We start from the raw sequence: 22,685 nt of genomic DNA, 5'->3' as shown, positions 1-22,685 counted from the left end.
CTTTTCTGGATCTCATAAGCCTCGCGGGACCATTGATAAGAGGGGAAATGCCCAGAGAATCCAATGGGAAAATGAACGAGACGCCAAAGGAACATATGGGAATATAAATATTAGCTTACGACGTCGGCCACAGAACGTGAACGCCCACGTTGACATTTCAGGACGGCCATGATGAGCGGTCCGGGGTGGTTTAACTGTGGGCGAAGAGTACATTCACCTCCGGCAGGCACATTAGCTGACTGGGCGATATAAACTCATTCCGGAATCCTAAACATGTACGGTGACATTGAGAAGCAGGGATGTACACTCACCACGATGTGCGGGAGAGGTATAACACGTGTGACTCAACTTATTCAGTACACCCCGACGTTGTGCCCTTGGGAAAGGCACTTTACACGAATTTCCTCACTCCACCCAGGTGTGAATGGGTACCTAACTTCGGTTGGGGAAAGTCGTATTGAGGTCACCTGGCGCCGAATGGCTGCCGTATAGACCCTTGCGACAGTTCCACAAAAAATTGTGGAACAAATATGTGTATCATGTGTATTATTTGATTGTTGTGATTTGTCTTGATTATTATGTAATACCCTGCATCAATTCAGCCTGTATAAAGGCTGCGACTGCACGGGTACTGTTTGGAAAATAAAAACCATTTATTATTATTATTATTATTATTATTATTATTATTATTATTATTATTATTATTATTATTATTATTATTATTATTATTATTATTATTATTATTATTATTATTATTATTATTATTATTATTATTATTATTATTATTATTATTATTATTATTATTATTATTATTATTATTATTATTATTATTATTATTATTATTATTATTATTATTATTATTATTATTATTCAGTATGTAAATATCAGCCTTGGTCCGTTTTTTATCTATCTAGAACATAACAAGTTTACTTTATATGGGACTGAACGTAACAACGTGGCGTCTTATACTATCAAACTTTCATGATAGTATAAGAAGTGAACGTAGCGTCTTCTTTATGATTCTAGCTTTGGCAAGGCATGAAGTGTTACAGTTCTCACACGTTAACTTGCCTGTGGTGACCGTGAACTTACAGACCCACCACCAGGAACCGTGAGAGTGTTCCCATGTGCTGGGATAATGTACACCGAACTAAATCAACAGGGCATTGGTCAAATACTGCTTTATGGAGTTAAACTACAACTCGGGCCTGCTTTGTGTATCATTTACGAGACACTTATTTTTGAATTGATGCATTAGCCACAGTGTTTTCCTAAGTCTGTTATGTCGTAATGACAAGCCAAATCAGATCATGTCTATCTCATACTCACTGTGTGCCCCCTGAAAGTAACCTGGTTGACGTTGTAGCTTCATGTAATGGCTTTAAGTACTCTATGACGTCAATACTGACACGCTGGAAGCTTCCAGTTACAAGGCACGCAACCTTTTGATATGTGTTGTACTGTTATTTGAATTGAATTTGAATTTCAAAGAAGACATCTACGGAATTCGTGATTTCACTCAAGTTTTTCTTTTTATGAAGATCTTTTTCGTGATGTTATGTAAGCCCTTCTGTCGTTATTGCTGGTAATGCAGTTTTACACAACATGACCAACGATAGGCAAAGATCGTCGACAGGAATGTATTATGCACCTGAAAACAATATGCCACGAAACCGTACAGCTTATTTGTACTTAACTTTACCACCTGCAGACCGGTACCGTGATGTGGGCAGATCAAAGGTTTTTGAACAAACAGAAATATATAATTATTCCGAAGTATTGTTGGCCACTTGAATACTGCCTGTCGGTTTGTTACCTGTTTTGCCACCGAAAGATCTGCTTGCATATTAGCAGTAATGCCTTCCCAACCTGACGTGCAATTAGTACCTGTCAGGAAATACACGTATATACATGTGCGTTCTCCGATCAACCCGAGTCAGCATCCATTATATCTTCTCAGTTTGTAAGTTATTTCCCAACTGATCAGACAAGAACAACATACCAATCATTTCAGGGGCAATGTACGTGGTGACGGACCGAGGGTGGTGAACACTCGCGAAAACAAGAGTCATTGGAAGGTACCTGCGTAGAGAGCATTCTAAATGTAATCAGGCACACAGGTAGAAAACTTGAGACAAGCGACGACATTGTTACTCAATCATACAGACTCGTGTTTCAGTATCTATGTACCTGTATAACTGTGAACGACTCCATACACTTAGGGCCGGATGTTGCCGAGTACGTCGCGCCATTATCCCAGTATCAAATGGGGTTCCGGGAATTTGGTCAATGAAAAGCGCATTGCCATACCGGATGTCATAAAATCAGGTATAGCGAGTTCGGGAAGCATTTTCATCACCAGGCGAAACTGTTAAGATGTGTAAGATCTACCTTTTCGCATATTGTCTTCCTGCGTTCTGTTAAACTTTACATCGGGACTGCAGGCCTAAGTTTGTGAGGAAACGCTTCAATCAACGGCTTCTCAAGACATGTTCAGATGAGATTAACCTGACTATGACCCGGTCAGTGAGAGTCATTCTTAAGCTTCCAGTCCACTCACAACCTTTGTTCGGTCAGGTTACAGCAGAGATAGTGACAAGAGAATAGAATTATACATCCCTGTGTTCGTACATGACCTTGTATCAGCTAAGCAAGCATTGCAGACACGCAGGCGTCCGTTACGCCTTCAGACTACCAAATGTCAGAAACGGATTTGTTGGGATCCGACCAATAGCCGCCATTTAAGCCGGCTGGGCGCTATGCAAATGTATCCCCGGTAACATGTAGATCAGTACGCATATATAACATACAAGACTTCGTCGTGAAATAATGAGGTTATGAAGAGTCTGATTAAGGCTCTGCCTCGATAGCAAAGCTTCCAGGCGAAAACACAGCAATAGTACCGGCACCTGTGTAAGCATTCTTGGAGCGAAAATTTACTGAAAAGCATTAATAGTCACTTAAAAAATAAGTAGAATTGATGTGCTTCCTGAATGAGGGTAAAACAACGCAGCAGGAAAGCTTGCCTGAAAACCACTCCTTACGAATTATTCATGTCTCAACTTTTTTGTAGGTAATAACATCGTCCATTTTCAGGCAACAATGAGACGCGAAATTAACCTTTAATAACCAATACAACCTAACGTTTCTGCGGTGTACAAGTTTCTGCGAGGCCATTAAAAACAATTTGAATAATAATAATAGTAATGACCCTGTTAATTAAAAAATAGCATAACGTTTGGTAAGTGGTTATTAACACTCCTCCCACGAAACGAAATAAAGACAACATTTATCATGATATTCCCACCGGAACTCTGATTACTTATGATCCAGTATCACGTTTCTACCTGCAGGCAGCATTACTGTTATTTACGTTTAGGACCAGTTGTGACCTAGATAAGAAACGATTTTATTACCATTTGAAATCACAAACACTAATCACCGAGTAGCAGTTAACGTGTCCCATTAAATCAGTGGTACTGAATAAATGATATGAAAGAGATGGCTTATCTGTTTTATCTTTCGACAAGGCAAGGGAAGGTCCTACCGCGGTTCGATTGTTGTTTCAGAATGTGACAGTGTCAAAGGGTCAAAGATCGACATTTCAAAGTAGGTTAAATGGTCATTAAAGCAGTGACCTAAATGCGCTGGGCAGAATAACGTATCTGAATCGTAGCATTGCAGTTCTTTAGAATGATGAAATTTGCTGTGGGTAGCCAGGCTGAGTGAACGGTACTTTGTTCTTTTAGTTACATCACATGTAATTCATAGTCTATGCCAGGTTATACCGCTGTGTATATGAAAGCTTACTAGTATTAGCATGAGTATCACGCATCATGGCGTCAGTGTTTACGATTAAGAATTTCAGTAAATAACCCTCTATTATACTTCATGTTAGCAACGTGTTTGGATTCACATCATTTTTAAGGACCGCCTGCCCAGCTACATGCCTCTGAGGGTAAAGCGAAGTTGAATGTGTACTTAACATGTTACGTCCCACATGAGGTACCAGACTATTAATGAACAATTAAACAAACTAGAAAATCCAAGCGTTTTCCACATTTCCCCAGCCTTAAATGATTCAAACGTTGAAACAGACTTTCAGCCAAATGCCTATGAAAGTCATAAAACATGAACCTTTGTTCTCTATGAAGGCTTCCGTATCAAACAAGTTTGGGTATCGCGTTTCCTTATCCTCCTGTAGCAGCTAGTGGTTAATACAGGATCCGCATTCACTTAACCCGTGCCATGTAGGACCTGGAAGCCATGGTATTCATGTTTTCCATTGATCCTTGTCCTAACCCTGCCCTTAGGCGCCCTTTGCTGGCTCTCTAGTCCCTCAGCGTGCTTCCATTGGCTTCCATGGCGATTGCTCCAGACAATAGATCATCTTCCGCACTTTCCGGGGCTTGGCCGTAAACAAAGCCTGACATTTAGCCGGTAATCACTTGATAAATGGAAGTTGTGACGTGGTATCGTGATCATATAAAGGTAGTAGTAAATGCCTGTCCTTGAAATTTACAACTTGACAATAAGATCTTGACAATAAGTCGTACTTGGGCTTCAGGTATTACAACTTGGGGGTAGGGAATGGGGGAGCTGGTCACGTTTACGTCTATGACTAAGTTCCTTTAAGCAAGGTGAAACATCTCATTTCTGAAGAAAGACTCACAAAGTAATAACTTCACATTTCAGCACCAAGGACGGAGAAACCAATGCATTATGGTGAAATACGAACACAGAGGCCGTACCATCGTAGGTCGCTACTTCAGGTCGAGGCGTCAAATGATTTCACATTTTTGAGAGTACACAGGCACGACTACGTAGCTTAGTTTTTGTAAGTAGAAATTCATTCGTTTTGGTTCACTGTAGCTCAGAGTTTGACATTTCATCGGGGTCCCGGTGGAAATAACTGCAGCACCATCTGGGGGGCGTGTAGCACCAGCTTACATCGGCGCCATGATGCAGACTATGCCCTTGGCGGGATTCAGACAGTAGAAGAACCACTAAGCAAACTGTTGGTACTTAATGAATTGAAAGTAGCTTATGCCCCCCTAGCCTCGCGGCGGATACAACTTACTTCAAAGATACAACTCTCCCGCCGATGAAGGCCCTCTCCCCAAAAAGAAAGCGCCGCGCTAGCTCTAGCCGCTCGTAGATACAAGGGCTGCTCGCTGGAAAGTCTGCGCAGGAGGCTACTGCCCTCCGAACTCACTACAGACTGTGGCATCAAAGGTCAATGACCCTCCTTGCATGGATATCCCACACGCCTCATCGTGATTGAAAAAGAAGGTGAACTGGTTCGACCCAATACTGTCGGCGAGACTGAAGTATCTATATTCTGGCCGTTCTCCAAGAAGACAGAGTTAAATGTAAAGCTAGCAGGATTTAAGAGTTGCAAATTGCAAGTCATGATCACTAGCCCGCTATCGATTGTTCATATAAAGTCACATAGAGCCATCTGGAAGGATGTTGTTGGCGATGGTAAAACTTACATCCCCAAATTTACCGTCCACTCGGTCAATGACTGGATCACGTTTGTGACCAGGGTAAATACACAGACGTTAGATCAATACTTTGATCAACAAAAAGTATAGCCTGCAGCCTTAACCTAGTTATGGTAACTCTTGCAAGTCACGTACTTGTCGTCATCACCGTCCATAACCACATCAGGAAAGAGACGAGGGACTCTAATGTCGCATTTACGTCAGTACAAATGCTCTCATGCTTCTCCTGGCCACCCTGTGGGCAGTGGAGAGTGACGGTACGAAAACCGTGTAAATGTCATATCTGCGTTGTCAGGACGGGCCCACGACCTTGTTTGTGTTGCCTGCGCCTGAGTGTTTCCGATAAGATGTTTTTATGCGCAAACTAGAGGTCGGAGATCTCATGTCTTCGTCAGAGGTACATCGTTCTAGAGAAATTAACATGCGTATTCTTCACTCTTTTTAATAATCAATTTGGTCTAAAGAACAAAAGAATCTCTGTACTATTTTTATGGTACAGAACACCCTGAAACGGTTTGCCGCAGATTATACAGATGCGTCGTCACCCGTGTGAACCCCCCCCCCCCTACGTTATTTGAGTTTGGACTGTTACTGGAAAAAAAACGTTCAAGAAATTCTTACTGTGTTGAAAGTGTCACGACAGCGCCGCAAAATATAATAAGAGAAGATGTTATAAAGGAAAGAATCAGAACAGGGTGACTACTGCTGTTTTGTTAATTTGTCTTTATGACAAATAGAAGACTTGTGTTCTTTGTGTCCTAACATTTGTACTTCTACAGTTAGTATATTCCAAATCTAGCCATCTCGTTTTTCGGCCCTTCGTGTTTTTATTGCGCGCTTGCCTTAAATTTAAGGTAATTAGATTTGAGGTCTCCAGTGGACGTCATCCATAGCAATTACTTGGTGTGGCCGTAGAAAATAACCTGACATATGTCCAACCTATCCTCCCCCTGCTGAAGTTATAGTACAATCCCTCAATGTAACGTCATTTGATCCCATCCCATTATGGGGTTCCCCGGCTATATCCAGCTGTCGGCTGTCTCCAAGCAGATGTAGGTGGGGGATTTCTAAACACAAAAGGTCCTATTACGGGGACATAACGACCTCCACGACTCTCATCTTTGAACTCAATCTTGGAGACCACGACAGTAATATGCCTATCACATTTCATTAACTTCCATCCACACATACAAAAGTTATCCTGCACACAAGAAAATTAACAAAATGCCCCCTGTAGTCACAACGAAACCCCCCACGAAGCTCAGTAACGAACTTAACCTTGGTCCCGACAATAGTAAGCACCACACCAAGAATTATAATCAACATTTTACAAATACTTGAGTTATCTTGCTAACAAGCCACAAACACAAAAGGTGCACTAACGTGACGCACGGACCCCCCACGAAGCCGAAACTTGTACTTGACTTCGGCCTCAACAGCGGTAATATGCCTGCCAAAAATCATGGATGTCGAATCATGCCTTCCAGAGTTATATCGCAAAATCCGCAGTTCCCCACACTCCGGCGAGACAATTTCATAGTCCTTCTGACGAAGACAAAAATCGTGACACCAAGGCGCTTTATATGCTCCAAGCATTACATGTCAAGTTCCGGATGTCTGATCAGGAGGTAATAGGTGCGAAAGGGGAGAGCGGACATACTTGGCATGTATCACGGCAAGTTAGACTGCATCATAAAGGACCGAACGACACCTTAACTGTTCATTTACATAAAATAGTAGACCATTTTCCTGCAATCCCTCAGCATCATCACGGTAAATGGCGGGTTCTCATTTGAGAAGGAAAATTGGTCAGCTTTCTGAGGCGACAACAATCAGGGAACGACCTAACGAGGTGTGAAGCACCACCTTTCCATAAATACTGATAATCCTGGGTTGATAGAGATGGTAATACTCATAAACGGGCGTCCTGATTGCCTCCCTGAGGCAGGCCGAGTCTCTACATGCCAACCCGTTTCTACCTAGCGGAGGCTAGTCATTAGCGTCATGGTAAAACGAAAAAAAAAAGAGGAATATCTAACAACTTATCCATGTCACGCTCTCGCCCATGACATTGGTAAATGTGCCTATTACAGCACTGACGTGGCATTTATTGAACTTGTGTGTATTTCACTGAAGTAATCCCTTTCTGTACTTGGATAAGCCTTCTCTTTCACCTGCCTTACTACATAATGGATTGAGCCTGCCAAAGTGTTTGGTTTCGCCATGGTTCCAGACAGGAATCCAAAATCGTTCAGCCCCGGTAATGGAAAATGACTCAGTGGAGATTGTGTACATACAAGTGATACAATTTATTGAGCTGGGAAGGGATTATTGACGAAATGTTACTGTTCAGCACAAATCAGTGTCAGACAGGGTCAGAACAAATGGGACTCATAGGGGGAAACACCCAAAAAGGCAGTGACTTCTTATGCACTGCTTACAGTGTTCAGCGACGTTTTGGCATGGCGTGATATAGCGATGATGTTCATAACAAAGAAAGTTTAGGCGGATAGTCTGTTGTGATGACGCTCTTGTTGTGATATTAATATCCTTCCGCGGGGACAACAGTTCAGGAGACGTGAAAGAAACGCAGCTGTTTTTGACATTAGAAGATTCTTTTGCGCCGTTGGTGACAATTTTACATTCTCGGCAGGATTTCGTTTACTAGTATGATAATGTTCCTCGCCCCAGGCTAACGCAGTGCATTTGATACCTGTGCAAGTTTAGATATGTATCACTTGATATAAGTGCCTACTGAATGTTCTATAAACGTTGAGCATTCATCCCCACATGAAATACAGGGCACGTGACGATGCCTTTCTCCTGGTTTTTATGATCGCAGGAAATTGCCCAGGTTTTATTCAAGAACCAACAGTTGCACATACATCCTGACTTGGTAGCCTGGGTTCCATCCTGGTTAGTTTACCAGTGGTTGGTCGGTAGCGACTGTGGGAGCGGACGTAAACTAACCAGAATGGAACCCAGGCTACTGACTTGGTACACCAGCAGGAAAATGAGATTAGATTATCTAAACAATATAACGTCCTCTCCGTGGCTGCAATTGGATTGTGGGTCCCTGCTTAGGCGGAGCTGGAAAGACAAATACATATAGTCAGACTCCAACGTCGCCACAGAGGCATGCGCAAATCATATCAATTAATGGGTCTGGAATAATCTTAATTGAATTAGCAGCAAAAACACGGAAAGAAAGTGTGCCACCCTCGATTCCTCGGTGGTTCATTGCCCGGCAGAGTGGGCGGATGAAGCCTGCCGGTTTTTCCTTTTACCATCCTTGACCCCAGATAGTAAACGCCTGGTATAACGACCTGATCTCCCCGAAATCACCACCATATTTCCGCCGACCTTCAATATGATCCATCACTATAAAGACCTCCAGTCCCATGTTGGCCATCACCGTTGGAAAACGTACCTAATACTTCCCCAAAGTGGAAAAAGCCATTGCAACCTTTTGACCCTTTCTATCTGACGCGAATAACAATTCTTAGAATTCTTAGTTCTAATTTGTTCCGTCGTTTTGTTCCTGACTTAGCACCAGCTAAACTACAAGGGCCGCCGTCTTGGAAGCCACTTCTGCGGACTGTTCGACAGCCTGTGTGAGATGACAAAACACGCCTCACTCTCTCCACATTTCCACGAGAACTATAGGTGTGTTCCCGAATGGCCCCGAACGTCAACTGAGTTAACTCTAAGAACGCCTATTTCCTGGAGAAATTCGGTACTTGCAATCGCTGTTTATCCATTTACCATTATTTCAGCCAGGGCCATACATAATCCAGCTTAGACCAATGGATTGATCTCTCCCAGAAGGGTTTAGTCATTGAAAAGCTCAATCAAAGTCACCTGGTAACGGGAAACACCACACGACACCAGACACTGTCCAGATGACGTCTGTCGGTATCGTAATGGATTATTTATGTTCTGCATCAATATGTTCTCTACCTGTCCATATATAACAATTTACTTGCCCGCTATTGCAAAAACAACTATCCATGCTGTTCCCTTCGTGATCAGCATTTTTTTGTTCGCACAGCCAGTATCCAAAGCTGGCGATTGGCGCACAGGTCCAAACGGTAAGACCCTAATCCAGCATGATATTGCACATGACGTTACGGGGACAGTGATGATATGGGCGCTGGTGACAACGCAGTCCGAACCATCGGTGAATGATAAATGGTTCTGCCTCACGCTATGTGGTGGAGCCGTTTGTCAGACTGGAGATAGGACAGAGCTGTGGATGATTCCAGCTGATATGTGTTTCGTGCAAATAGATATAATCCCCCACTCCCAATGCAAGGCACCCATAGCGTTGCGATTATGCGTTTCCTTACGTGAACTATGAAGTTAGACTGTAATTTCCAGCACATGACATTCGACTTACCTAACTTTTAGACTGTACAACTCCAGTATTAATCTGTCAAGCAGGGAGCAATCTACCGTTTCTGTGACGTAACGTTACGCAGTGGGCAAACAAATGACTTAGTGAGCAGTGGGTCATAGGATGCAGAAAGTCTGGTCTCGTGTCCAGGATTGCTCATTCCTTGACAAAGCCTGAAGTTGACAGTCGAAATTGCAGTTTTAACTTGCTTCATAATCACTTCTACTGACAAAGATGAACTTTTATAGGTTTGGCAACTATTGCTTCAGGAAAACTAACATTCAGCGAGTACATAGCAAGAGTGTTGTCAATGGTACTTTCACCCCCTTAACTCTGATGATGGTGGAATATCGCGTGCAGAGTGGAGCCGTCCTGCAGGGATAGACACGAGCTGCAGGTTAATTCTTCAGACTTATTGTTGCATAAGCACTATGGAAAGGAGCGTGAAACCGTTGTTGCGTGGAAGACTAACTTTTAACACATCGCATCGGCGAACCCAGAGCAGATTTATTGTACCTTCCCCATTTTAATACAGTGCTTCAAGCAGCGTGGTTTGTTCTGAAGAAGTGGTATATAATTACCTGGCGCTGAAAGTGGCGAGTCAGGAATGTGTTGTGTTGACTGTTTTATTGAAGAAACAAATGAATGCTGGGTCTATGAATAGTGTTGTTCACTGTGAAAAAAAATCAATCTATTAAAAAAAATTATTTTACGGTTTTACCTCAATATAATGTGTCAAGGTTAATGAGGTTTATATTTTGTCACGGAGTTGTGATGGCGGCATATGATTAAGTGCCGGAAACTCTCAAACCACCTGGCCACTTGAATGTTCTCCATTATGTGGATTCAGCAAGGGACGTTTCTAGCATCCCGTGCAATTATTGCGTGCCCTTGCGATTGAACCCGCAGAGCACACGGACCAGTGGGCTGTGGTGTATACAGAGCATGGACGAGTCTCTATGCCTTATGGGAGATAAACCTGAGAAACCAAGAGATTTGAGAGTATAGAAATTTCCGTGCGGTTGGGGCCTTTAAAGCTCATTGTCGGAGCAATCAGTGCCACGCTATTTTGCCTCAAATACTGACAGTAGCTGACAGCGATTAGAGAGAGCCTAGTGATTTTAGTGAACACCGAAAAGCCATTGAGGATATAAAAGTGAAAAGCAATGAACGATGATAGCACAGGGCTGGATGTTATAATCATGATCCTTGGGAATTTTACTAACGAGTTTGATCAGTGCAATGCCACATCGACCACTTCTGGTTACTGAACTGCAGCGGCGCTTCTTCTCCCTAAGTCAGAAACATCAAGCTTAGTCTCCATAGGAGAAGCAGGATTTACGAAGGCTCGGGAATTCCCTACTAGTATCCCACTCACACCGAGAAGGGCCTTTTTCGATAAGCGAGGCGGGTTCTTAAGCGTGCCCAGGGCGTGACTCTCCTCAAACACGGGACCTCCATTTAACGCCCTATCCGAGGGACGTTCTTAACCGAACCTAGGTACTCATTTCCAGCTGAATGAATTGAGTGTAAAGTGCCTTTCTCCACTTTCCGCATAGTGCGGGCACACGATCGGCGACCAACGACCCCAAAATCGTATAGGTAAAAATTCAACCGATAACTTTATCTGAGAGATGCAGTCTATGATAGGAGTAAGCCCAGAGATGGGTACATGGATTGTGTGTCATTGTCCTATGTTTCAGTCGGAATAAGCGCCAAGCTAGCCTGGTTACCAAACCTATTTAGCTGCCGAGTCTATTTCGTCCTCTCCGCAAATAGAACTAAAACTGGAGCTAAAATATGTTTGGTAACCAAGTTAAATAAGCGGACGTAGTACGTACTCGTACCACTGGCGACCGTTATCTATTCTCAGTTCACAGACAGAATGTAAAGTAGAGCGATTAACCTCGAATGGACAAAAATGAAAGTGATCTTGAAGTAGTTTAGCTCAATTAACAGTTGAGCTACTTTTTTACTGGTCGTGACAGGTTCATTGTACGGGAAATCCCCTAGCTTTATTTGACAAGAACATGTGTACAATCAACAATGAACAGAGGACCGCCCTAAGGAATAACGCACCTTTCCAGAAGCGTGCATGTCGGTTGACTTCTTGATCCAAAGGCAGGATCACTAACCACTAGACCACACACTCTGCGGCCAAGCGTGACATTTATCAAAGTTAGACATTATCCTAGTTAGTCGATAGAACTGACCCAAAACTGTCTCAAAAAAGACACAAAACAACACATCTCCTCATAAAAGTCTGATATTTTTTTGTTATTTCCCCTTCGGCAGGGTTTACGTGACGTACGTGACGGCTGCATGCAGGGCTGACGTCTGCTCGATCATGCCTCAAATCATTCCTTCCAGCGCCGCCTCATCAATCTTGAGATCGAAACTGTCCCAGTCTAAGCCCCAGTAAAACGGTTGCAAAGCTAAGTTTTTGGCATATACAAAGACAATGTTTTATGTTCAGAGGATTTGGCTGCCGACCAAGGCTGACGGCATTCACCTTCCGCATACTTCACGACCAAAGGTTTGTCGGGGCTTGTTGAAGACCAGTCGCGTTATACATTATTCCAAACATGTCACGCGTCGTATATCTAGTAGTCCTTTCATTAGACCCGAACCTCTTCAAGCCATACGAACGTATGGACCAACTATCTATGGGGTAGTGGCTTCTAATTTCAAATTGGCAATCTCAGCCTAAACGTTTGCATAAGCAATTTTCCAAGCTATTTCAGTCGTTGTACCTTTTGTCAACGACAATTCCCGTTTAGTTCACGAAGAACTTATTTGTCACAGAATTGCGATTGCGTTATGTGTACACTCCAACCGAGTCTTTAGTTCACAGCCGGCACTGTGCCTTAAGCAATTCACTGCCACTATCTTTACTGTTCCTCCGAATTTATTACCCAATTACGACCGCTGCCTTCTCTCTGCCTTCTTTCGCTGGGGACATACTGAAAGCACGTGCAACATACAAAACCACGATAGGAGAACATCGTAAAATTGATGAGCTTTCATCCTTTTCTTATCTCTCTGTTATGGGGGTAGCGTACAACGATAAGGCATACAGGCTACCCAACTTGACGGCATAGTTCAACTAGCAACACACTCTCTAGTCACCTGGCGGCATAATACAGCTGTTCCGATGCTGATCTGGGAGACCAAACCTGTAGCAAAGAGGAGAAACCTGCCTTTATTTTAGCTGCCAAGTCGGAAATTATTTTCTTTTCTGTGTTTTATGAAAGACTCTGAAGGATACCAGACGGAAGAAATAGAAATATGTATAATTTCCTCCGCAGTGGAAAGCAGAGCGTCTCTGTGGAGCCTCGCCCACGCATCGCTGCATGTATGGAGATAGCGGAAATTACACTTAAATCTTTCACACAAAGCTCGTTTGTTACATAGGTTTGATCACACTGCGGCTGGTAAAACTTCCTGTTCTTTGTGGAACTTTATCAACCATATTTGATGCCGAGACTATATCCTCTCGCACGTTATTGAGGCTCATTATCGCGCTTCGCCGGTATTCCAGCTATTGGCAGCGTGCCTTAGCCTTCCGATGGGAAGAAAACAAAGACAACTCTGCCTCTACCACGGAACACAGCTGTACTTTGTGGTTTAATGACGTTTTCTGTCAACGCCGCTTTGTGGATAGCACGTGGAAATAGAGTTACATTAGAGGAATATTAGATTAGAGGGACTTTTATAGAATTATCCTGATCTATGGCCTGATTTGGAACATCCAAGTTGACGTTGTCCGTTACGAGGTTCTCCTTTCGTATTATCTAATATTATCTATATAATTGAGTATGATATTATATATGTAGTTGACAAGGTAGTTGGTATGATAAAAAGCAACCAACAAACTGGGGGACGTACCAACAACTAAGTACTTATACCATCCCAGAGAACAAGAAATAGCCATGCCTTCAAATACTAGAGTTATCAACCCAGGATTGAGGTGTTAAAAAACTATCGTGGAGTGGAACTGTCATGAGGAACAACAGGGGTATCTTAACTAAATATCTTTAAGCAATACCCCGAGTTTTTGCTCCGTTTTCAAGCTGTGTCTGGCTGGAGCGTATAAAAGTTACGCACACACGTCTGATCTAACGACAGTCAGACGGGGCCAATAATTGGGCCTCAGCAGGTGCTGGAAGAAGCCAGGGTGAACTACCCCGACTTCCATCAAACTGTACCCAGTGGCGAAGGCGAATGTTGTATCATCCTGATGTGCTGAGATAACCGCACAGACCGCTGAGAAAGGTCCAGGCATGGACTATAAATCAGCAGAAATTGACTAAGTTTCCTCTGGCCCTGATCCTAATGCATGGTGCCTGCCAGTTACTACCCATTGTAGGTTACAAACGGCTGTGGTAATTTTGGTTATTGGCACGTATATATGTAACTGTAGGTTATTGTATCAGCGAGCTAAGGTGACTTGACATACATACTGGACATTATTACCTACAACAACAACAACACCATGGAGAGGCACGTCTTGTCCATGAAATGTTCTACTTCGTTTTAAGGCTTCTTTCTAAAGATTGACCTGAAACTAAAGCAACCTGTCCTGATATTAAGTGAGTTTGGCGTGACGATCTGGGCTGAAGACTTTGAAGTAATACAAATGTGATGTCAATGCACGGCATTGACCATATTTAGTGCTACCCTAGCAGCCAGTTGAAGCGTTTGATCGAAATGATCTCCGCTGTTTGATCAAAGTAACGTGACGTCAACAGAGGCCTTTCATCAACAAGCGGGATGTTTGATTGAGTGAGGTCTTGCGCCTGTAAGGTAATCCAATGTGGCCATAATTAGTGTTTTTCGTGAAAAACATTATGTGCATTGTGTGCGTGTGAGTGTTACAAGATCTCAAGACTAAAGTCTGAAGGCGTAATCAGATTCGGCTCTAATATCTGCCCTGAAGATATCCATTAATACCAACAGTCAGCCCCTTACAGTGCCAACGTCTTCCCTTTTCTCACGAAATCAAATATAAAAAAGACGCTTGATGACGGTCCTGATGTTGCAGCATGATCAGGCCTCGCCATCGGCGGTGTAATATATCGGTAACCCCCGGCGGGTATCAGCCCCGGGAGTGTGGACTTAATGTCGTTAATACCGGACGTGAAGGAGACGGCGTTTCACAGACGTCGTCTCGATTGCCGACATTCTCCTCGATGCAAGTTAACCTATAACGGACTCCTGTGATGAAATGGGTAACTAATCCCCGCTGAAGGGCTGGTTATTCATCAACACCCAAACATAGAACGACCAATGATTAATAACAGTCTGCTATAAACATGCTGACGTGTATATTAATGATACATACTTCAACACATTCTTTCGCCTCCAGCGGTGATGTGTTATGAAAGTATGCAGTCATGCCCACATTTGTATGATTGATGACTGGGAACACCTGGAAAAAGGTCCGTGTGGCCCTCTCCAGGCAAGTAGCATCTATCATCCTACCAACCAAAAAAGGGGCCACCAATACTGTTGCGTTGTAGTGTTCAGCACCAAGGACAGGACCACTATTAGTGTTTGGTTAGAGTGGTCAATGCGCGGGACAGGAACCACTAGTAATGATGGCTTATCGTCTTCAGAACTAAGGACAGATACCACCAATAATACTGTGTTGTAGTGTGTAGCACCAGGGACAGGCGCCACCAATAGTGCTGGGGTGAAGTATTCAGCACCAGGGACAGGCACCACCAATAGTGCTGGGGTGAAGTATTCAGCACCAGGGACAGGCACCACCGATAGTGTTGGGGTGAAGTGTTCAGCACCAGGGACAGGCACCACCGATAGTGTTGGGGTGAAGTGTTCAGCACCAGGGACAGGAGCTATCAGTACGCGGATAGTCGATATCATTGGTCGTTTTGGAGTATTTAAATTTACCCTTGGTGCTGGTTGCTAATGTTTAGTTTTGGGTACAAGGATGAACAAAGTTGAAGGTTTTAGTGCTAAGTGTTACCTATAGGGCCCTGCCTCTTGTCACGCAATGGCGGTTAGCCCCAAGGACACGTCATGATGATGCGTGACAGTAGTTATGATGAAGTGCCGGAACCAGCTCTGATGATTAGGAACGTTCATCAGGGACTGACGGCAAACTGTGGGCACCACGTGATTGATGAGAATCTAAACTTTACATTCACCTGTTGACACCATTTATTTTCCAGGTCATTTGAAACAGACTTACTCAGACACTCCGAGTTAAGACCGGGCTTTATCATTCATGGTGATGATGGCACACTTCCAAGTACTACGAATTCTACATATAAAACATCACCACCTGGACCCCTGCCGTTAGCATGATAGCCTACGGACACTCCAGTGTACATGGCAGACCTGTAATGTTCTTACGAATCTGAGGAGGCTAAATTGCCTACTTTTTCAGACACAAAAAGTAACATGCGATTCAATAATTTCCCATGAATGTTTATTTCATTTCAATTTTGTGTTTTGATTTTATTATGCTGAGATTCAGTAACCGTTGCATCCGGCCACGCTGAAGGACATGAACCGTTGCCAGTCAACTCCACGCATGCTTGCACCCCCTGACCTTCAGAGCTTCAGTAATGGCTTTCCAACAAAACACTCCTGTTCTTCTTGAAGAGGCTATTTCCAGGAAGAAAGTAAATTGAAGATTGCCGCGTACTTCAACTCTTCTCATGGTTCCTCGCAAAGGCGATTGGTTCCGATGCTTATATTATCTCTGTGCCCTAGCATTTCACACGCCGTTGATGTCTGTATGAAGCTGGCCTTGTTGCATTATGGCGATGGGAAAGGGAATTTATTGCTCGGAGGTTAAAAGATTTGTTTACGGCACGGAGCTGTAATTGAGTAGTTAGCACCGGGTCGTTTCACAGCGTAGGCGTTACCATTATAACAGTTGCGCGCCAGTTAATACCTGAGGCAGCATTTAAGTAGGACAGCACCATGGTACCGGGAGTACATGTACAATGGATGCATCTGCCCCACTTGGAACATGTAATGGTCGCTAACTATGTATGTACTACGCAGAGTATGGCAAAGGTGAAAACTGGAGCGTGAGGGTCACGATATACAAGAATTTGGGGGTTCTAATTAAAACCCAAACGCATGGCTGCTTCCTGAGTTTTCTTTCACACTGTAACCATAATATCGTACCGCCGGACACCTGAGACACCCAAGCCGTGATACTGCGGGACGTTTACGGTTTTTTAAGTTAATTATAGGAAAATTATATTCAAGACTTTTCACGCGAGCTCTGCATTTTTCTCTGAAGTCTGAACCAAGTGGCATTCAGCATTCCGGAAGCACCCAACAAGTCCTGATGTTTCCGCACTAACCTCGGGCGGTAGGCACGCTTCAAGGATCCAGAAAATGCACACTCGAGTAGACGTCGCTGCCAAACCACACCAACAATGTGGCACTTCTGTCTTCTCTAAGCAATCGCCCGACCTTGGGAAAACCGCTGAGTGTTTGCCTGGTTGAGGTCACCCAACCTTGACGTCTCGCCTGATGTTTATCTTCCAGGCAGGAGTCTTCAGCTTGAAATAGCGCCAATAGTGACGATTCGTTATGCATGCTGATCTGTGGTGTAATTTCCACTCATAAGAAGACAGAATCCACAGATCCACATGTCTAAATAATCAGTACGACACACTGCGTACAGTCCTTGTGTCACTAGTACTAGTGCAGGGTCAACGGTACATATTAGGTACTATATCAATTGAAATACTGTATTATTCTGTACCAGTAAATCATTGGTACATTAGTACAGAAGCGTGTCGCTGTGTGGAATACATTTTCTATAATTTACGAGCAGATTTAAATGCCCCGTGGGAAATGGTATACGTAATTCTTGGGTCATATTGCTATATTCTCTTACATACTTTGTCAGATTCAGGGGAGCTGATTTGAAGAAATTCTATTTTTTTCCGAGAGAAATCAATAAACTTTGATGATATGTGTTAGTACTAGTAGAGGGCTTTATATAGTTGCTGTCGTCATAATCATATTCAATTCTGGAAGAACTGCACACACACAACAGCGGTCAGGGTAAAACAATGTCATCGCTTATTAACCTCACCGCTTTCAATCAGAGTAAGTATGGGTCCGTCACCCTTTCTTCTCCTGCCCCGGCAGTCGCTCATCTAGGGATTAGCAGTTGTACCTCTGACCCAAAGCGAACCGTACAAAAATAGCGTGAGCACCTCGGTCGAAACACGCTATGATTGCGCTAATGGCTCTCCTGGCTGTAGTTAGTTTACACCATTAAAGTGTGTGAGTGATCAGTCTTTCTTTCGTCTGATAGAACAAAAATACACACACGCGGCTAACGTCTGCGGGTTCCGATAACCCTCGGTCGTCGACTGTGGCGAGACCGGGTCGAGTGTGAGCATGGTATCTGACAATCTGTCTTAGTTTGTTCCAGCTAGGCTCTCAGACCAACATGCCGCCCTCAGATAATTCTTGACAGCCCTATATACATTCCCCTGGATTATCACGAGCCGTAATTTTTCATTCCATTCTACAGTAAGTTTGATATGGTACGTGCGTACATCAAATTCAGGCAAGAAAAGACTAATTTAGATCTCCAATACACTAAATGATCGCATTTTGACCCCGTTTCCTATATTGATATGTTAATCGATTTTCCAAATTAGAGTTCTATTGTATTCAATCGGTGTATTTTTGTCAAGTTCAAGTCATGAAGACTATTGAGAATAACCGCATGCCGCATGGCAAGTGAAACATTGAGTTATCATGCATGTTGAAATGGAGCTAATTCACCCTAGCATGACGTAGAATAGCCAACAGCCCAGACACTGATGATTTTATATTCAACTAGAGTTCCCCGATCTCATACCTTCGCCAAATGATGTTAATCTTTATGACTGACAAAGTTTAGATTAGATTATTTCCCCTGATTTAAGAAATAGGAACCTAATTTTCATTATATCATTATATCATAATCTCAACCAAAAGACAGTCTTATATTAACAAAGAATGCATTCTAGCATTTCCTAAAAAATTATGCAAATGAGGTCCTGATTTGAATAAATTATGTTTAATGATGTTCACCTCAATTTAACTTTCAAATACCACAAGTATGAAATTCCAGGCAGTTATCATTACATAATTATAAAATATTCTCATTAATTATGCAAATTAAGTCATTATTAACATAATCAACATCTTCCTGTGTTTCTCTCGTTGTCAATTACCAATGTCACAAGCTTCAATTGTCCTATCATGGAATGCAGCTGATTTATAGAATTTCCCCATAAATTATGCAAATTACATCCATATTTGCATAATTGTCACATAACTATGTTAAGCATCACGTAAGCTACCTACATACCAAAAATCACGACGATCTGTCAACCGGTTCTTGAGTTATCCCCTTTTGAATATTTTCAAGAATTTATCCCTGCAGTTCCAGAGCAAGCCGCTAGGGGGCCTAAACTCACGTCACTTCTTTCCCAGCACAAGAGCTACCTACCATCTAAATTTCATCACCATAGCATGTCTAGATCATGAGATATCAAAACCGGAAGTTCAGCTGCAGTGCCATAACAAGCCGCTAGGGGGCCCAAAATCTAATCATTTTGAGGTCTCATCAAGACCTACCCACCTACCAAGTATCAAGACAATCCATCAAGGCCTTCTCAAGTTATCGTGTTTACAGACAGACAGACAGACAGACAGACAGACACACACACACACACACACATACACGAACGCCCCTGAAAACATAACCTTCTTGGCGAAGGTAAATAGAACTGAGCAGTGTTTTTGAAGCATCTGGCGCTCCTGCCACTGCAATGGTTCAAATAGTAACCCCGCTATTCTAAAGGCCTGTGTGTTCTCTGTAAGTATCACACCAGGAAGACAACACTTCTTTCTGACTGACTCAGCTAGAAAAGAGGAATGTTACGGTAGCATGACAACCGGAAAGGCTGATAGTGGCAGATGTATATATTGTAGTTGAGGTAATTCAGCTTTGTTTTGAGTTGAGTTGTATCGGCAATAGTACATAGCGCCGATGTTGTCATGACATGTGCGAACCTTGATAAACAATGTTTGCGTACTTACCTTATCAGCATGGTTTTGCCGCACTGTGAGATTTGTCTGGCAACTCCTTTCCATGACTTTAACAGCAAGTACTTCTGCTTCTGAGAAAGTGGCAACCTTTCGTCCAGCGCCGACGGTGTGGAAGGTTTGGGCGGTGTGCTGTCACCGCTGTTGGCTGACTCCGGCTCGTTCGACATCTTCTTGCTGTTTGAGCATCCCATGTTCGCTCCCATGCCTGGGAGTGTGCGCGCAGGCGGCCGAACCACACTGCTTGATGAAAGAATTTTCCGCCACGCGAGCACTCCGTCAACAGTCTCGTCCAGAAAGAGAACACTCGACCTTGTGCCGTAGACCGGTCGGAACCTGAAAGTGAAATAGCACACACCAACAATAATCCTCAACTGAGCCCCGAGATGTACGGAAAGAAGATCACTTCATCACGTCCCACACATCGACAGAGCCCAGAGTTGACTCGTGGTTTGGCCGTCTCCACTCGGAGACAGACCCTTCACCTGTGGCCCGGGCGACCTAACGGATGAACACGTCCTGTAAGTTGTCGCACCAAGGAGGCGTTCTTCAGATCACGTGAAGATTCCAATCACGTCGACACATGGACAGGTCCGCCACACGTGCCCTAATCGTCTCTACCCCACAACCTAAATACTTACCGGAAGGTTAATAGTTAATGCCTGGGTTCGCGCGCTCCTGCTGTTCCTGTGGCCGATCCATTCATAATGTGGGACGGTCCTGACCTACCTACTGCCGAGGTACCTTTGGCTTGTCCGAAAACACAATTTTAAGAAAGCACGAGAGCTGTTAATATGTACGACCGATAAATACTTCCTTTGTAATATGTGGGTTATGTTTTCTTTATCATTTGCCTTTGCTTGTTCGCCTTTATATGGTTCTGTTACGCCCCCTACCGTCCGCCGTCAAAAAAGGAAACAGTAAGTGTAAAGTGGGACGTTATCTTATTACCCTGGTAAGGCACGGTCCGGTACGCACCGGTGTTAGCTATCGTAACATCTGGAACACCTTCCTGTGCCAATTTATATCGCCATGGATGTCGGGGCCGCTCGCATCCATGCACGGAAAGCCTATTCCCAAGAAAGCAATTTCGATTGAAAGGGATTTTCTTCCATTGACGTTTAGAGGAGCTTTCAGGTTCACATTCTGTACACTTTGTGACGAGGAAGCCATTTTTCAAGCATATTCCGAGACTTATCGCGCCCATCACTGTGGTAAATCCGGTCTCACACTGTCAATAACCTTCCATGGAGATTGCAGGTCGCCGTGAAGGTCGCCCAGGCTCAAAATCGTCAGATTCGTACTTTTTGAAACTCTACTCTGTTACATTGAACGGGGCTCAGTGACCTGCGAACGTCGACCGAACATTTAAGAAACGTGCAGTGATTGAGAGGACACCGGTCGTACTGCTGTCGGAGTTCGCAGAGTCGTCGGGAGGGTCAAAAACAGTACCTTCCATTTCATGGAGGTAATAAAAAAACTTTATTGACACAAAACAAGTATGTGTATTTGGGCACCTCCGTTACCGGGCGTAGCGCTTAGAAAGAAATAAGGAGGTTAGAACGTGCTTTGAGCAGATATGTGTCGACTCTGATCATGTAAAATCCTCTTATTATTCTGCAGTCTCCCAAACTCTCGCCGACCATGTGTTGCAGCAAAAGCAATTTTCATCTCGAGAGATGTTTTCAATTGACTTCCCGTGTAGCTTTTAGGATAGACAATTTGTACATGAAGGTGCCAGTTGAAAGAAACGTGTCAAAGATAATTTAGACGTGCTTCCAGAAAAGACGAGTCGCCCACTCATGTTCTGTCATAACTGCGAATACAATCGTAGATGCATCAGCCTGATGTATCAGTCATGTCAGCTGCCGACGCCTTTTCCAGTGACTGCTACGTCATTCGACCAAACGGGGGCGCCAAGCATTCCGGCTAAAATTCTCAGCATGTCATAATATTTATGTGTGCTTCCCACATCATCCGTTTTGATGAAGGTTGAATCAACACAGGCTGTCTGAATCCACGGTAATAAAGAGAGAACAGTAACGAATTTTATAGGAGACAGGTGCAAACTCTACGTTTTAGATATGATACACATCACATTTGATTGCATACGAGAGGCATTATTATACGTTTTGATGACTGGACAAACTAGGGTGAGGATACTTAGGAAGGAAGGGAGTGTCAAATCAATATCCGCCTGTCTTGTAAGGTTATTAAGAGCTCTCCATTTGATTTTCATCGATCCGTCGGAGAACCCGCATATAAAGCTTTTTGATCCGCTCGCGATTTGTCAATGGTTCTCACGCCGTTTTTACCTTCCCTTATATACGCATATCCTGAGTCGTGCATTATCCGTTATGTACATGGCACATAAGTTGTTTCTTATGGATGGTCTTGAATGTGCAACTCGTATCAATGAATGATCCAATTGAGTGGTGTGGAAATGACACGCGTTTCATTAATTATTTTTGCAGTTAGCAAAATATAAAAACTAGACTATGCTTAGGTTGAAGTCTAATTGATTAAACCACGCGCAGAGCATATCATGTGATCAGAAAACTATATATGGCAATTCACCCCTTTGTATTCACCTGTTACGTACCTGGGGAAATGTTGAACGCTGACGGGAAATAAACATACACAACAACGTACAGTATAAGTATAATACACATGAAAAA

General features: G+C 43.4%; 1 protein-coding gene across 1 annotated transcript in view; it reads right to left on the bottom strand.

Annotated features, from left to right (window-relative positions):
* The window catches only part of LOC109471214 (cytoglobin-1-like), a 32,275-nt gene extending 11,732 nt beyond the window's left edge, over positions 1 to 20,543 (bottom strand). The window contains exon 1 of the mRNA XM_019770503.1: positions 20,002 to 20,543. Coding sequence (XP_019626062.1) covers positions 20,002 to 20,213 — 212 coding nt within the window. The 5' untranslated portion in view covers positions 20,214 to 20,543. The remainder of the gene's footprint in view (positions 1 to 20,001) is intronic.
* Between the last annotated feature and the right edge of the window lie 2,142 nt (positions 20,544 to 22,685).

Source organism: Branchiostoma belcheri, unplaced genomic scaffold (genome assembly GCF_001625305.1).
Source record: "Branchiostoma belcheri isolate BF01 breed outbred unplaced genomic scaffold, Haploidv18h27 scaffold24, whole genome shotgun sequence".
Taxonomy (NCBI): domain Eukaryota; kingdom Metazoa; phylum Chordata; class Leptocardii; order Amphioxiformes; family Branchiostomatidae; genus Branchiostoma; species Branchiostoma belcheri.
Note: the sequence above shows the minus strand (reverse complement) of the source record. Positions and strands in the feature narration are given on the sequence as shown.